This window comes from Drosophila ficusphila, unplaced genomic scaffold, assembly GCF_018152265.1.
Source record: "Drosophila ficusphila isolate 14025-0441.05 unplaced genomic scaffold, ASM1815226v1 contig_607, whole genome shotgun sequence".
NCBI classification, from domain to species: domain Eukaryota; kingdom Metazoa; phylum Arthropoda; class Insecta; order Diptera; family Drosophilidae; genus Drosophila; species Drosophila ficusphila.
Window position 1 is genome coordinate 745,063 of NW_025064537.1, and position 15,383 is coordinate 760,445.

A 15,383-nucleotide genomic window follows, 5' to 3' on the forward strand; every position below is an offset into this window, starting at 1 on the left:
GCTGGTCACCCTAATGAATGCTGGAGCAGGCATTTTCCCTCCGTTCGAGATGCAATCAAATGGAAATTGTTAAAGAAAACCCGAGGAGAGGAAAGGACGAAAGGCGGCGAGTGAAGAGCACGCTTGACTGGAGCCCAGAAATTCGGCATTTAACGAGGGTGCAATGCATCGGTCTGCACTAATTACGCACAAAACATGTTCAGGAAAATCTTCGCTCTTCGAGTGCCGACCAAAAGGGGAGTTTTTCCGGGGAGTCTGTGGCTCTGGGCGTCTGTTTGTCCAATGTTTTTTCCTGCCTGCTGCAATTTAAATGAGACGTTGTCCAAACGCGAGGGTGTCGCCTGCAATCGGTGGGTGGAAGTGGGTGGAAGGGGGTGAAATTGGGTGGGGGTGGGCGGTGCTGGTCAGAGGAATTAATTCTAATCCCGAACACGTTCCATCGCAGACCCATTGGTCAAGTATAGGCGTATATATATCGACTTAGCTGGTGGAGGGTTCGTCGATCATTAGCGTGATTTCTTTCCGCTTTGACATCCACGAGACGCAGAACAAAAAATGGCAAGTAAATCAAACCGCTCGAGTAAATTGCAGCTACCTTTTTGGGAAATTAATTTGAGGATATAATCCTTGAAATGGAATAATCAATTAAAGAACTCAACGATTTCATTTAGTTTAAATAGTTCCAAAATTAATTTGAGCTTTGCTCATAATTCAGTTCCTGAACTGTTCACGAGATTGTAAAAACAAAATAATACGATATTAAGTCTAATTTTTAATTATTAACTTCCTTAATAAATAAAACAAAAAGTGCTAAACAAGTCAAGAAATCATAAATGAAACACATTTTAAATTTTGATTCTTCATTAATTTAATCGATAAAAATGTTTAAGGTTAAAATTATTATGCCCATTAAATAATTCTAATAGTACATTTTTTTTATTTACCTTCTTCCCCATTCAGGGCCGTAGCTAGCATGGGGCAGGTGGGGCGGTGCCCCAGGGCCCCCGAAGGGAAGGGGCCCGCCGGGGCCACTCGACCACTTTTTTAGTTCTGAAAAAGCCTTACCATGGCTTTCGGACTTTCTGAATGTGCTTTAAATGGATCACAATAGTCTAACAAAATAAAAAAATTCTAAATTTTTTACAGTTTTATTAGATAATGTACAAAACAACATGTTTTCGCTGATTCGCGTCAATCGAGGTATCGAACAGTGTTCGCGACCACTATACGCGCGGGCAATTCAAACGTTCCACACATAGACAACCCTAAGCGTACTTTAAAATTTGACAAAAGACTTCCGTATAGGGGGCCCCAAATTTACTTGTTGCCCCAGGGCCCCCGAGGCTCTAGCTACGGCCCTGTCCCCATTTAAAAAATTTGTTTTAAAATGTTTGATTTCTCAAAAGAGAGTTATCCGATAACGCCATCTACCGGCTTTTGTTGGCAATTGTAAAGGCGCCTCCTAAACGCCCTATTCAAGAACCACTTATACATAGACTGCTTTTTCAATAGCGCCCTCTATATTAGTTTTTTATGAGGACGTTACCTTGATGCCTTTGCTGCATTCCTCGAAGAGACAAACTGCCAAATTTGAAAAGACAATGCAAATATTTAGTATTCGTGCAATTATAATGCTGTTGTTTCAATAATATCCGATTGTAAAGCAAAATATGAGAATACAAAATGGTTCTTCCCAAAAACTTTTACCATTTTTAATTAAGCACAGGATCTAGCTCAAGCCGCCTTAAAATTAAAATTCATTTCCAAATACAAAAATTTGAAAATAACCGTTGTTTTTTAACATGCGATTATATTCCAACACTGCAAGCACTTTTTTGCTCAGCAGTAAACAGTTTTTTTAGTATTAATCGGCTTTCATCGCAAAACTATCGAGCCCATTTGCCATTTTAGACTAGTGCTGGAAATAATGACGATTAAAATTTCAATTTCATTCACAATTTCACATATGTTTAAAACTACACTTCAAATACATGGTTGTCATTTGTTTGAAAATCGATTTATTATTACGCTAATAAACGTTGATTACTTCTAATAAATTTTTTTTAAATGTTTCGAATTACTTCTTTAAAAATAGTTAAAACTGAAACACGGAATCAAAAAAATAATTTAGTATTATAATAACTTGAGATTTATTTTGTATTACAATAACTTTACATTGATTTTGTATTAAAATAACTTGATAAGCAAGTTATGAAATAGCTTAAATATATTTTCAAGTTGAAACTATCCTTTTCTTTGCCTTGTACTCCAATAACAACTATCGTATGTAAGCACACCCATTAAACGTATAAATAATTGAATTGGTTGTCGAAAAACCATAAGGACTAAATGGAAACCATATTATTTTTAAAATAGTGTTTACCCGCCAAAAACTTAAAATCAGTGTGCCCGCACGGGATTAGTGCCCTAACAGCTTGAAAAGCCGCGCAAAATAGCGATAGTTACAGAGTATGGCCTTTCGCTACGGGGTTTTCAGCGATAGCTCATATACTAAATAAAGTAGGATTCTATCGACCAACGTGTACTTTTCTCCTGGTATATTTAGGTATTTTTTCGGTATAATATTTGAGTATGTTTTTTAATAGAACTCATCGCGGACATACAACAAAATTTCAAGGTGAAAAGAATTTTAATTTTGTTATTGATAATAGCGAACGAAAAGCGCATATCGTGACTGTTTTTGAAGAGGAACTCATCGCGGACACACGGGAAAATCTGAAACTTCGCGGCGCTTTCGAAATCGAGGAGAAAAAAGCGAAAAAAGGCTGAGAGGCCAGCGCAAAATCGAAGAAAAAACTGTGTATGTGCGTGCGTGTGATTGTGTGAGTGTGACGTGTGCGTTCGCTGTGTGTGTGAGCGAGCTGGCATGCAGATGTATGCATGTGTGTTCGTACGCTGCTGCTGCTTTTGCGGCAGTGTGTGCGTGTAAATTGAATAAGAAAACGGAGCACAAAAGGCACTGATGGAAAATTTATATGCGCTGAAAAATTAATTTATTTGCAAAAAGCCAAAGAGCTGCAAAAAGTAAAGTGACAAGCGGAGAGACTTGCAAAAATTAAAAAATTGTGGACTGCCGACTCTCTGCAGATTTGAAGAGAGTGGGAGAGAGAGGCGTTTGTGTATGTGTGGGTGTTAGCCGCCTTTGCCAGAAAAACTAAAAAGAAAAATGCCTGGTGTTAAAAAGTACAAAAAATTTGTTCAATTGGATTGTTTGCTTTCCGCAGTTCGGCGTTTCGGTTTTTTTTTTGCACAAAACTTTTTTCGCCAATCTTTCATGCACGCTTTTTCGTTTATTTAATATCTCTCTCTCGCTCGCGCTCTCACTCTTCTGCTCTTGCTCTCGCGCTCTCCGGCTCTCTTTCGCTCATCGCTTTTTGCTTATGCCAGCCAACTGTCAAAACTGTCATTTACCTTCCTTTTGTCCGATTAGCAAAACGCAACGAAAAACTAAAATCCCATCCAAATTTCAACTGTGCCCGTTCGCTTGTTTTTAGTTTATTATTTTATAACAAGAAACGCAGTACTTTTAACTCGATTATCTTACGTGTAAGTGGCTTAACAAAAATAAAAAGAAAAATAGGAGAACTGGGAGGCCGAACGGAAAAAATCGCCGCCACCGCACAGTGCAACAAATCGATCAGAAAATAACCAAAAAAAAAATCAAAGCGAAACATGTTTTAAATAAAGGAAAATTCAATGAAACATAAGTGCAAAAATGTCGCGTAACTATTGGAGTGTGTGTGTGTGCTCATCCTTTTTGATTTGCCCCTTCTTCACTCTCGTTTTGTTGTTGCAGTTTGCACTTTGTACCTTAGATTTTCCCATTTCCTCTTTCCATTCTAATTTCTCCAAAACAGCTGGCCAAGCATTTGATTAACTGTAACTCCAGTTTTCTTGCTATTTTGTTGCTGTGTTTTTTTGCCATTTGCTTTTGTTTATAATGTCAGCTGGTCCCTCATTGTTGTTTTCTTTCTGTTTTGTTTCGCCTTGATTGTTTAGTCAAGTGTTAGTTTTGTTTTTGTGCCATTTTGCAATATTTCTGCTTATTTGCCATCCGATATTATGGAGAATTTTTTAAGTGATTTCCTATAGAAATTCGAGTAGTGTTTAGTTTTGAGTGCTGTTTAGGTTAACAGTAAATTAGCGTTATGAATTATGAACAGGTATAAAGTAACCTGTGCAAGAGTAACTTTTGCAAAGAAATTCTTAACAAAATATTTATTTTTGACAGGGTCACTGAATTATTAAACTATCTTATTTAATAATCGTATAAAATAAGCAGACTCATCATTTTTGGTTATTTTAATGAAAAATACTTACCAATTTACGTTTTTTGTATAGAATAACCAGAAGGATACCCAGCGGGAAAGTGAGAAGTAGGTTTTTAGAAGTAGGTTTTCGGTTTTAAGACTACTGGAAATCCTGCTTCTTTTAGCAGGCGTAGGGGTAGGAGTTGAAAATTTTGGTCCGCTAAATAAGGGTGGGTTTCTGAAACCTGTGGATTTTTACATAGAAACCTCCTTTACCCCTTCCTTTTGTGTGTCACCCCCGTGTATTTTGAAAGGAGAGACGGCAAAAATGTAAGGGGTGAAGGAGGTTTTTGCCCTTCCGCTTGTATGAAGAAATCTCTGGAAAATAGCATATCTTCCACATCGTTTTTCCCGCTGGGTATTGCTAATTTCGGAGAATAAAGTTGAAAGAACACCTTTTGTATCAGAACCACATTTGTGCCAAGTCTAATATCGATGAATCTTATTAGCCTTGTGTGCCCTTGAACTTATTTAACATCATCAAGATCATAATGATCATCCCTCCGAAAGCATCTCAGATTTCAAAGCGAAACAAAATAAACCTCAGTCCAGATCGGTTTTCTTTGGTTTTCTTGTCGGGCCGCGTGGCAAAATTTTCTGTTTACCCTGCACCATTTTGTAATTGTCACTGGATTATAAGTTTGTGTTTAGAAATCGGATACTTTTCAGATTGTTTTCAGCTCTTGGAATAAAAATTGGCACAGTCTTAAAAGTTTGCATAATATTTTTTTCCAAAAACTTCATTAGTCTTTTAAAAAACTAATTTTTATAAAATTGAAAATACATACGTTGGATTTCTTTGACTTGAAAAATATTTGAAAAAAATATGCGTGTGCAGGCAGTCACGTCTACCAAGCTCGGTTTCAATCTTTTTTTTCTGTTGGCTCTTATATTTTTATTGTGGAGTTGATTTTCACGCTGTACATGAGTAATTTAAAATTATTCTATTGAGGTGGACTTGTCACCTCAATTTGGTACAAGAGAATTGGCTAACTATAATAAATATGGTTTTCCAATATCAGGTGGTTCAATTAATTTATAGATTTCGGTATAAAAATGTATCATATTCTATTTGCCAATAATACCTAAATTACATTGAAACATGTTGTCAACACACATATTTGTTTTATACCTTTGATTTGTTTCTGCCACACAATCTGGCACTCAATTCAATTGATAAATTTTTATTAGATTTCAAATAGTATCAGACTATCTTTTGGATGCATTGTCATTGTAATCTCTGACTTGTTGTTTCCTCTTCTTCCTCATCTTTGTCGCCTTCTTTTTCGATGCTCTTTTCTCGTTTGATAAACATTTTCATTGCCTTCTCTCGGCCTCTCTCTCGCTCCCTATTTCTCGTTCGGGTTCTTTTACTTCCTCCTACAACGCCTTCGTTTTTCTTTTCCTTTTCCCTTGCCATTTTTTGCATTGTGAATCATTTCCTTGTGGAAAGAAGAGTAAAAAAAGGTGGGAAGTCCCTGTGGGTTAAAATAAGAGAAGGGAAATCTCTAATTGAAAAGTATTTTTCATATATCAATTTTCGAATACTTTTATTGGGTATTAAACAAAAGAATATGTATCAACAAATTTGTTTTGGTTTAATTTGGAATAAAGTTTGTTATAAGCTAATATCATGTATTAGGGAACTTACCAAGAGTGTAAATTGGAGTAAACATTTAATATGTGAAGATGAACAAGAGTTTATTGATTGCTGTAGCGTTTACAGTAACTGCAATGGTACCCTTTTTTTTCGCATGGTAAATGTTCTCTTGTGCAGATGCACTGAACAATATTTTAGTATCGTAATTTTTGGTTTTATATATCACAAGGTAAACCAAGTATGAAAGTGGGATTAGCCGATATTCAGCAAGACATCAAGTATTGCAGATAAAGACTTTGTGTTAGTTTTTTTTTTTTAAATGAAACAAAATAACTAAGATTACTTTTTAATAAATTGGTCCTATTTTCTAAATAATATTGATTTTACTTTCTCATTTTCTTTGATGCACTGCGAAAAATTGGAGCCATTTTCCATTTCACTTTTTTATCTTCGGCTGCTGCTATCATCATCAATATTGATTACCGGCAGCTGTCCGCGAGAGAGAGCGAGAGACCGAACGGGCAGCCGCTCTCCTTTTGCGGTTTGTTTGGTATGCGGCCCCCGCCCCGCCCCGCCCACTTGTAGGCGCCCACGTTAAAAGGATGAGAAAGGTGGCACGGGGGAGCCAACAGGCTGCCTCTCTCGCTCTTTTGGAGCTCCCTCTCTCTGACTGCAACGCGCATTCGCTTGCTCTCTCTCACTCTCTGTACTATCTGTTGTAGTTGCTTTTCATTACATTTGTTGTTTTTGGTGTTGTTGTTGGCTTGCCATCGATTTTATGCTTTGTCGTTGCAATTAGTTCTTCTTCTGTTGCTTGTTTCTTGTCTGCACTTTTAGTTCTCATTTTCTTTTTCCCCATCTCCATGTTGTTGTTTTTGCTATTTTGCCAGGCAGAGAGCAAAGAGTGAAAGAAATCCTCCTTCCATTTCCATTTCCATCTCCCCATTCGCCAATTTGTTGGTGTGTGAAATCTGGTGCCTACAACGATACTTTGATTATCGGCTGTGGGGGATAAAGGGGGGTACACCAAGTTTATTGTCCAGAAGTTGAGTTATAAGGATGGATATTCATTTCCCTTGTAATTGTCCTGAATAGGTGGGGCCTCTTTTCTGTGTGTCTACGTGGGGATTGTAAAGGATTGAATCTTTAAGTGGATTGGTTTGGGATTGAGAAATAGTGTTTATATGTACAAATATGTATTGCCATTCTCAAAAAAATAACTTTTCAGGGTTAAAACATACTGCCTAAAACTATATAATGTACATACATACACAACTTTTTTTGAGCAAAAGCATTTGATTCGAACAAAAAATATCAAATAAATTATGTCAAGTTTTTAATCAGTTACTCCCCCAATCGATCTCAAAAACTCACAAGATAAAGAGAATCTTCGATCACCACCTGCGTGGCTCAAGAACAAGGCCAATAGACTCTTAAAGACCCAACAAACACCAGAGCACCAAAAAAATAACCCACCTTGACAGAGTGCTACGACCAATGTTGACCTATAACTGAATTTTGGTTGTAGTTGTACGGTTGTTCTTCTGGTTTGCTGATTTGGTTGCTTGTCTCTTTTTTTTTAACTAATTCCTCTTTTAGCCGAAATAATCAGATTTTTTGCGTCGTTTATAACTCGATTAGGAAAAAAAGAAATAAAACAAAATTAAGCGAGAGATAGAATAAAAGAGCAACGTCAAGGTCTTGACTTTGCCTTCTGGCAGGGCACACGCTGAGTTCAAGCGCAGCTACAGTAGTCACTATTGAATAGAAAATTACAAGTTTAACCCATTTCTTCAAGTTTCTAGCCTTTTGAGCCAACCTTAACTTTCAAAAAATTAAGATTTTTTTAAGTATGAAGAACAATTATTCTATCACTAGTTGTATTTTGTGAATTCTAGCATTATAAACATGTTAAAAACAAAAATATAAGATAACTTTAAAATAAAATAACATCTAATTACATGCATTTTCGAAATGCCTTTTATAAAAAAAAAATGTTATAAAGTGACCACTGTACCGTCACATACATGCCTTCTCTTCTCTTACGAATCCACGCAATTTATGAATGATCGTCAGAGCTTACGGTTATTAACCAACACAAGTGCGTGAAAAAAAACGGCGCGTGTGCCCGAAAATGTTTGCAAAACTTTTTCGGCAACTTTTTCGCGAATAATTTTTTTGCTGCCTTTTTATCTCTTTCTCTTTGGTTTGCGCGCTCATTTCTGATTTCCGTAAACGAAATCGATTAAATAATGAGTAAGGCAAAACAAAAAATCAATGCCGAAAGAAAATAAATATTTGAATATTCAATTGCAAATGCAAAAATAAATAAGACGATCGGCAAAAAGAAAAAGATGATAAAAAAGTTATTAAAAATAAACAATTAGTTTTGCATTGGTTCGAAAGGAAACCCCCACCCCAAACCTTTTTCCTCTAAAGTAGCACTTAACTAATTCAACAAAACTACGACGTACCCACAACACAGACAACTCAATGAAATCAATAATAAAAAAAAGGAGGCGAAACAAAAAATAACGAAAAGCACACAAAAGCATCATCAACATCGTCATGATGATAATAAACGAACATGTACTACGCAGTTATGAAATTTAACTAGATACTTATAGAAAATCATCCAACATACAGAAGCAGAAGGTTGGATTTAACTTGAGGCGAATAACATAAAGACATTTTGACAGAGACAAATAAATATTAAAGATGTTTTATTTGAAAACCATTTTTGTGATTGTACCAGAAAGGGCTGCTAAAATATTATTTTTGGATTTGAAACTCAATGGTTGTGGTTAACCAAGTCACTAAACTCAGAATATTAACATCTGGGTCTGATACCTTGAAAGAAAAGTTTTCTTTATGAAGTTAACTTTAACACAAATATTTTAGTTATTAATTTATATTTAAATATAATATTTAGGAATCACAAATTTACATATACATATACATATACCAAAAGTAATCTGAAGACAACCCTTTATTAAGGAGACCATAAATATTGTTTTGTTCTTATTTAATGCTTTTAATTACCCAAATGAACTCTTGACAAATGTTTTTCCATTTGGGGCTGCCTCCACCCTTCGCTTGTCTATATTACGTATACGTCGCGTTGTTCGGTGCAATTATTTACCTTTTTTTTTGTTCTCCGCCCCCTGTCTTGTCCCTCGATCAACGTGGCCGGCATCGTTTCGTGCGCATTTAATTTAATAAACCAATAATAGGAAATAATATTTATGTTTATTTTTGATCGAGTTTCGTATATCTTCCTCCAAACCATGTTAATTGAATAAAATTATAAATGTCGGTACCCTTTTGTTCTGTTATTTCACAGGAATTTCATTTCTACAACTTACTGCGATGTGCTAGTAAAACTGAACTGGAGAAATTGATTAATTCTACGAGATAAAGTTAACAAAAATATAAAACAGCAAATTGAAAACCCATGCGTGAGAAGTGTGACGACGAAGAGGAAAAGTGCAACAACTACATGAATTACAAATATAAGTCTAAATTAAATCCTTAGTTAACCAAAATCACCAAAATATTTTCATAATTTTAAAGAAATATTCTAAGCGTGATAGCCAGTTTTGAAACAACCCGAAAAAAGTCATTTTCCAAAAAGGAATCAACTGAAAATCGGCGAAACGAATCGAATCAAATCGAATTGATTCGATTAACAGCTGTGCTGTATGTACACATGCACCTGTGTGTGTAAGGGGGCGCGCGCGTGTGTGTGTGCGTGTACGTGAGTGTTTCGCGTGTGTGTTAGTGTATGTCAGTGTTGGTGGCGAAAATTGAAACGCCCGCTAAACAAAGTCAAGCGCTAGATGGCGCTCTCGCTGCCGCCTTTGACCAGTGTTGTTGTTGTTGTCGGTGTGCCAGTTGTTGTTGTTGTTGATGCTGCAGCTAATAAAACGCGGAAAGGCAAATTATAACCGCCCACCAAGCCCACAACACAAATCCAACACCACCATCACCACAACGACCACCCCCCAAATAAATATATTTCAATTTATTAGCCTAACAAAATCAACTCCCCAACAATAAGAAAAAAAAAAATAATAAAAAATAATAAGTAATAATAATAAACAAGAGTTTCGCATTACCCATCGCCGGTCGGTTCAAATTGCGTCGCGTCGCATCGTGATCGTCGCTAGTCCTCGGATCGGATCGGAACGGAACGGAACATTATAGTACGGACGGTTACGGATCAGAACGGATCGTATCGTATCGTATCGGATCGGATCGGAGCGGATCAGTTGGCAGTCGGTGGCACCTGACAACGCAACGCAACGCTAACCGCTATTATGCATCGGCGTCGTCGGCTGGCCAGTGCAAAAATCGCATTCGAATTGGCGGGCGAGCAGCAGCAGCTAAAACAACTGACACAGAACGCCATCGAACAGGCTTATTAAATAATATACATAAATCTATATATATACATATATCTAATTCTAAATATAAAGACAGTCGATAAACCGTAGTTTTTAGTAAAACTAACCGAAGGTTAAATAACTTTTTTCCGTGGCCCAAATAATCCAAGAAACGTCAATCCTGGATTATTTGCTAAAGACTTTGCGCACGCTGAAATCCAATTCGATTATGGCCGAGAATCAAAGTGCGGCCAGCGAAGATTCCGGTCACCAACAACAACAGCAGCAGCAACAGCAACACCAGCAACATCAGCAACCACTAGCCGCAACATCAGTCACATCAGCCACATCGGCCGCATCGACCTTAGCTAATCAATCGCCCACTAACTCGCAGGCCTCGTCCCCGGAAAACTCGCAGGAAGCACTGCCTCTTCTGCGACGACAGCAATCCGCGACAGTAGCAGTAGCAGCGGCAGCAGCAGCAGCAACAGTTGCAGCCACCAGCAGCAACACGCCGCAACAGCAGCAGCAGCACCAGCAGCAGCGCAGCAGCATCAGCAACATGTTTGATCGCACGGTGAACGCCAAGTTCAAGCCGGCTGCCGCGAATGCTGGAACGGGCAACAATCCGGGGCGCCGCAACTCCATGCTGACGCCCGCCCGAGGGGTCAGTGTGGGCGGGACAGGAGGAAACATACGCAAGCTGACCAAGGTCAACTCGCTGACCAACAACCATAGCTTCTCCGTGTGCTATCCCCCCAGCTACATCTATCACAATAGCAACAATGCCGGCAGCAATTCGGCGCTGCAGCGCACGACCAGCGAAAGTCTGCGCCTGAATTCGCTGACTCGTGTGGCAGCTTCGGCCGCAGCTGCAACGGTGTCGCGCGCCAGCAGCAACTCCAGCCTGGCCACGTCCACCTCCACATCGCTGGCGCCCAAATCCAGCAGCAGCAGCGGTGGCAGCAACTCCACTTCGCAGCAGCAACAGCAGCCACCGGTGAGCAGCAACAGCAGCAGCAGCGGTGGCAGCGGCAGCAACAACAGCTTCACCAAGGCCAGTTCGCCCAACAACAACGGCGCTCGTTCGGTGGGCGGAGCAACTGCATCGGCGTCGGCAGGCAGCCATCACCATCAGCCACATCACCACCATCATCACCATCACCACCACCAGCATCACAGCCACGGGCAACATCAGCAGCAGCAGCAGCAACAGCAACAACAGACTAGCCTGAGTCAAGGACACGCCTCGCTGACCGTCGCCGGTGGTGGCGGTGGTGGTGGGTCCTCGGGGGCAGCTGGTGGTGCCACCAATCGCAAACCAAAGACGACTTCCTCATTCGAGATCACCTCGGTGACGGTGGGCCATCCCAAGCTGAATGCGGCTGGCGATACTGGCGACGAGTCGGCCGACGATCTGGACGAATCTCACACGGATGACAACAGTCGGATAACGGATCTGGAGAACGAGACGCCCTCGATGTCGGAGGACACGTTCTCCAAGGAGGAGGTCTACTATGCCAACAACGCCCTCAGCACGAATGCCCCGGTGATACCGACTAGCTCACAGTACGGCCTCGTTGTGGTGGATCCCATTGGCCCCTCGCTCGGCCAGACCATCCAGAATGTCCAGGTGAACGTGTCGGATAACATAATCAATGTGGTGAGTGGCGCCGTGACTCCCGGCGGCACCAAGAAGAAGGACGACATCAAGGAGACGCAGCATCGCAGCGAACGGTTCAAGGTGGTCAAGATCGAGTCCACGGAGCCGTTCAAGCGCGGTCGCTGGATGTGCATGGACTACCTGGACCACTCGAGTGTGGGCAACGGTGGTGGTGGTGGTGGCAACAACAACGAAAAGACTGGCTCTTCAACTTCCGATGCGCACGCTGCCACAGCGGATGGCGCAGCAGCAGCAGGTGTTGCCGCAGGTGGCACGGATGCCGCCCTGCCGCACAAGACCACCCAGAGCATGATTCTGCCGCCCACGCAGAAGCTGAACGAGAATCACCTGGAGGCCAACTCGACCGATGCCAATTGGAACTATGCCGAGCAGCAGCAACAGCAGCAGTCGCAGTCGCAGCAGCCGTCGCAGACCCAGCAGCAATCCTCGCAGCAGCAGCAGCAACAGATAAGTGCCGCGCCCAGTGGGGTGATGACCGCCCCCGCAACGGTGGTGCACGGGATGCACCAGCTGCACATGGAGGCCCAGCAGCAGCAGCAACTCTTCGATAGCGTGAATGCCAATGCCGGTTCGCCAAATCCGGCCGGTGACCCCAGCAACATGGACTACGCTCGAACGGCGGCCATGCAGCTGCAGCAGACGTTGCAGCAGCTGAAGCAACGGGAGGAGGCCATGGACGTCCCCTCGGGAGGCGGTTATCCCAACTACCAGAACGGCGGCGATGTTGCTGGTGGGGCGGCCAACAACAACAACAGCGGTGGAGCTGCAGCAACCGGAGAAGCGCAGCTGAGCACCAGCTATGTGGAGCAGCAACAGCCACTGTCGCCGGCACCACTTACCCCACAAGCTGCGCCCACATTCGCAGCTGTTGCTGCCGGGCAGTCGCCCAACTTCCAATTGGAGCAACAGCAGAAGCAACAGCAACAACAACAGCAGCAGCAGCAACAGGCAACATCGCAGATAGATGGGATAGTCCCACAGCCATTTAGCCAGCAGCAACAGCAGCAGCAGAATCCACAGCAATCAAACCCACAACAAACAGTAGCAGCAGCAGCAGCTGCAACATCCGCAGTTGCTGCAGTTGTGCCACAACAGACTTCAAACACTTCCAACGCAGCAGCGGTAACCACTGGCCAGGGTCAGACATTGCCGCTGCTATCACACATGACCAGCTACGAGCAGCAGCAGCAACAGCCTCCCAATCTGGTAGCAGCGGCAACAGGAGGCGGCGGCACGGCACCAACATCGGTGGTTGCAGCACCGCCAGCAATTCCCACGCTGCAATTGCAGAGTGCTCCTTCCACAATTGCCGATCCGCAGCAATTGATGGTGCCACAACAACAACAGCAGCAAGAGGAGCAACAGCAACAACAGCCGACACAACAGCAACAGATTCCGCCAACCAATATCGCGAGTGCTAGTGCCAATAATAGTAATCTAAACCTAACGAATACGATTGTTGTGGCCAACGCCGAGGCAACGACAAACGCGCTGACCTTGACCGATGAACTGGCGACCGCGGCAGCAACCACTGCAGTTGCAACCGGAGCTGCAGCAGCAGCAGCAGCAACAGGAGCCCCATCGACAGCAGCAGCAACGCAGCAGCAAATTCAACAGCTACAACAGCAACCAAATGCAGAATCCGAGACTGAAAGGTGAGTCACCCGAAAAATATATCTTTTGAATGTAGGGTTTTATCTTAATAGGTTAAGGGTATAAATTAAAAAAGAGAAAATAGTGTTTTTTTAAAAAAATTTTAAATTGGGGAAACATGAAATATGTTTGTATACGATGGAAATTATTCACATCAAATATATATTTTTCTGAAAGTAAATTTTAAGTAGTAAGATAACAAATATTCCACTTCTATTCAAAATGATTAAAACTGTTTAAATATAGCTGAAAGTTCTTCATATAACAAATATTTCTTAATTATTTCTTAAATTCCATTCCTCGGTTTTTCAATTTCCTACCCAACTTGAGTTATCTTAACAAATTATTTATAAATAAATTTCTATATCATTTTTTGTTAGAACCAAAAGTATTTAGTTCAATTGGTAAATAAATTTTGCTGCTATCTTATCGACTTTTCCATTTTCCTCTTCAAATTCATTCACAAAACTTGTGGCTTTGGTTTTCCACATTTACGACCTGGCATTTGGGGGCTTTATCTCGTATAGTATTGGGCTGATCAAATATTTACACGATTATACACAAAACGCTGCCGCTCTGTCTACTTTTCGAACTTAATCAATTAAGTCGAAGACGGTCCCCGAAAGTTATTTATGGACAGAGCCGAGGTTTGGCTTTGGTTTGCATTCGACTAAATTTAGAACGCATAAGCGTTGTTTGAACAAGTTTTGAGAATACCCGATGGCCGGACAGAACCCCCCTTTCCCCTGCCCCTTTTCCCCGGAAAATATTGTCGTCTAGGGCTAGTTTCAGGTTCATTTCGAACCGCTAAAGTGCCAGCACGCGCCGCCTTCTCTTTCTCATTGTGTTTCGCCGTCTCTTTCGGTCGCAAGAAATAATTTCGCCACTCAAATAATTTGTTGTTGTCTCTTTTATAGTTTTTTTTTCTTTAGTTTTGTTTGTTTGCAAATTTGCTATGTCCATTTGCTGGAATTGCTTGCCGAGGCGGGAAGCGTAAAAAAAGGCAGAGGGAGACAGCAAGAGGGGAAAGGAGAAAGACCTCTAATAGAGGGTAAACCTCATTATAATAATTTATTTAATAAAAATTCATCAATGAAATTAGCCATGGAATGTTTGCACAGAAAGCGAGCGGTGTATTCAACTTTTTCGGTCAACTGATGGGAGGCTTTTTGAAAAAGGGGGGAGGAGGAGAGGGGAGGGGGTTCGATCCCAGTGGTTTTGTGGGGGCGGTGGCTCTCAACAACAAAAACACGAGCGTGACACAAAAGGTCGCTTTAATTAAGTTCGTTTTAAAGCGTACAACAGTTTACTCAATTGCCATTACACTGCGAAAATGCTGAAAAATAAATTGTATTAAATGGCAGTTGTGGTTGGAAGTACAATGAACAAATATATCCAGATTTATTATGATGTTTTATTGTAGTATGTCTTTATTAGATAAGGACTATAAAGGTTATACTTGTTATAAAAGAGATTGTCAGTACTTCAATCAGTTTTTTTTTGCAGACCAAATCTTTGAGTTTAATGTTATATAATAATGTAATTTTCTTTATTGTTATTTCTTCATATGAAATCTTACATAAAATCTAAACAATATAAAACTATTAATTGGTTGTTTGTATTCATTGCTGTTCAGTTTGAAACAATACATTTCGAATTGCATCCATCCTTTCTTATTGTAGCCAAACTTAAATCGTTTTAGTGGCTTTCAATCACCAGTTGTAAATTAC

At 40.8% G+C, this 15,383-nt stretch overlaps 1 protein-coding gene across 9 annotated transcripts in view; it reads left to right on the top strand.

Moving 5' to 3' along the window:
- Nucleotides 1–2,552: 2,552 nt before the first annotated feature.
- Nucleotides 2,553–15,383, top strand: part of LOC108094493 (protein bunched, class 1/class 3/D/E isoforms) — a 100,610-nt gene continuing 87,779 nt past the window's right edge. For 6 of the 9 annotated variants that reach the window (XR_006245706.1, XR_001771551.2, XM_017195084.2 and 3 more), the window contains exons 1-2: nucleotides 2,554–2,638; nucleotides 9,275–13,655. Coding sequence is in view for 7 of the 9 variants with exons in the window: in XM_017195084.2 (XP_017050573.2) it covers nucleotides 10,546–13,655 (3,110 nt within the window). In the remaining 2 variants the exon portion in view is untranslated. Of the gene's footprint in view, nucleotides 2,639–2,666; nucleotides 2,822–3,195; nucleotides 3,568–9,274; nucleotides 13,656–15,383 lie in introns of those variants that run through there. The other 3 variants (XM_017195081.2, XM_017195083.2, XM_017195082.2) reach the window with 3 other exon arrangements.